The sequence below is a fragment of the Laccaria bicolor genome, genomic scaffold (genome assembly GCF_000143565.1).
Source record: "Laccaria bicolor S238N-H82 LACBIscaffold_3 genomic scaffold, whole genome shotgun sequence".
NCBI classification, from domain to species: Eukaryota; Fungi; Basidiomycota; class Agaricomycetes; order Agaricales; family Hydnangiaceae; genus Laccaria; species Laccaria bicolor.
Window position 1 is genome coordinate 1,577,330 of NW_001889874.1, and position 1,776 is coordinate 1,579,105.

The window sequence follows — 1,776 nt, forward strand, 5'->3', positions numbered from 1 at the left end:
AAAACTTCTTACCCCATATTGCGAAACCGATGTTCACGGAAAGAACTTCCCTGAACCCCCTCCTGACCTTATCAAAGGAGAAGAAGAATATGAAGTAGATTCAATTAGAGATCACAGAAAACGAGGCAAAGGATACCACTATCTAGTGGAGTGGAAAGGATATTCTGACGAAACCTGGGAACCAGAAAGCAATTTGAAGAATGCTTCCAAGATTCTCAAAAACTATAAGAAGAGGAAGAATCTCCAGTAGAACCCTCAGACAATCGTCTAAACTCGCAATCAAGCCAAACGGCTTTCTTCACAACCAACCCTCCTCTAAACATGTACACCTCCCTCTTCAACTCTGAATCTTTTCTCGCCGCCACCCTCTTCATTGAATGCCTCGTTCAAAAAGAAGAACACATCTGCACCCTCATCAAGACCTGTCACGATGACCCTACTCTCTCCCTCGATCTCCACCTCATTTTAGAAGCTATTGCCACTGAAAAACATCTCAAAGGCAAACTCGGATACAAGGACGAAAGCGTCCTTAGTCTCCACCATATGGTAACTACTGCCATCGCCGCCGCCATCCGACATGGCATCCTGAACACCATCAGGGACTGTGACAAACTCCCTGCTGTCCCAGACTATATCCCAAGCCATTTCGCAGGGCGAGGGATCATACAATACTTTGAGAAGTTCGACGCCGAGATCCACGCCTACGGGAAGAAATTCCCAACATCCACTTGCATCACTGCTCATCATCCTTACCGACGCACCCCTACTCCCCGCTGCTCGAAATGCAAGAGACTTGGTCACATTCGTAAGAATTGCAGCAACTACCAATGTGGAGGATGCCTTGGTGGGGACCAGGACACACTACCCCCAATTGCGAAACGAAGAAGAAGTCCGATAAGGCATGGGAATGGGAGAAGAATATGAGACCCGCAGGGTACGATACTATGACAGGAACACAGATGTGGAAAGAAAGAATCTATGATTGGACCAGAGTACCGATTCACAGAAATGAAGATTGGAACACTCCCAGGAAGCAACCTGAGTTTGTCGACTTGACCTCCCCTTCGCCACCTTCTTCGCCATCAATGCAGCCTCTCTTCCCACCAACTCCGCCATCATCTCCTTCCTATAATCCATACTCCCCTATGACCCACCCATCTCCTCTCTTCGACCTCAAAGACTTGGTCAGCGACTTTGACTCTATCACTTCCTCGTCTGGCAATATCAGTGATATTGAAGTTTAAAAGGGGGGTAATGTTACAGACTCTTTTTCTTTTACAAACATATATGACACGCAGACACTTACATATTCCTAAGACGTATCTAGACCATACTGGACAGTTCTAGACATGCACTCCAGTCAGATTCCGTTTTACGACTCATATGACTCTTACAACTCCTATAGACTGGACATGACTTGCATGACTTTATACAAGTCATACGAACTCATACTTCTGACTTGTATTTGACTCATACCCTTAGTATATAAGTAGGGTACTTTCGTTTGTATTCGGTAGCTTGAACCTAGGCAATCTAAGCTTAGTTCTCCCTCATCAGACCCTCAGAAACTAAGATCGCCCCCGAACTCTATAGTCTTTCAACTTAGAGCCTCTTTTGAAACCTTGACGATAAGTCTTCAACATTGAAGACTTAATACACATTTGACTTAACAGAAGTCAGCGTATCATAGAACCTTGGACTGACCTTCGGGCGCAAGGCTACTAGAACCTACCGTGTCGCTTTAAGGGCCAAGCAAACATTGTAGTGACCCACCTT

The 1,776-nt window shown here is 45.5% G+C and overlaps 1 protein-coding gene across 1 annotated transcript; it reads left to right on the forward strand.

Annotated features, from left to right (window-relative positions):
- Nucleotides 1-321: 321 nt before the first annotated feature.
- Nucleotides 322-1,244, forward strand: LACBIDRAFT_322715 (uncharacterized protein; the record flags this gene model as incomplete). Its single annotated transcript, XM_001875678.1, has 2 exons — nucleotides 322-805; nucleotides 856-1,244. The coding sequence occupies 2 exons, from the start codon at nucleotides 322-324 to the stop codon at nucleotides 1,242-1,244; spliced, it is 873 nt and encodes a 290-aa protein (XP_001875713.1).
- Between the last annotated feature and the right edge of the window lie 532 nt (nucleotides 1,245-1,776).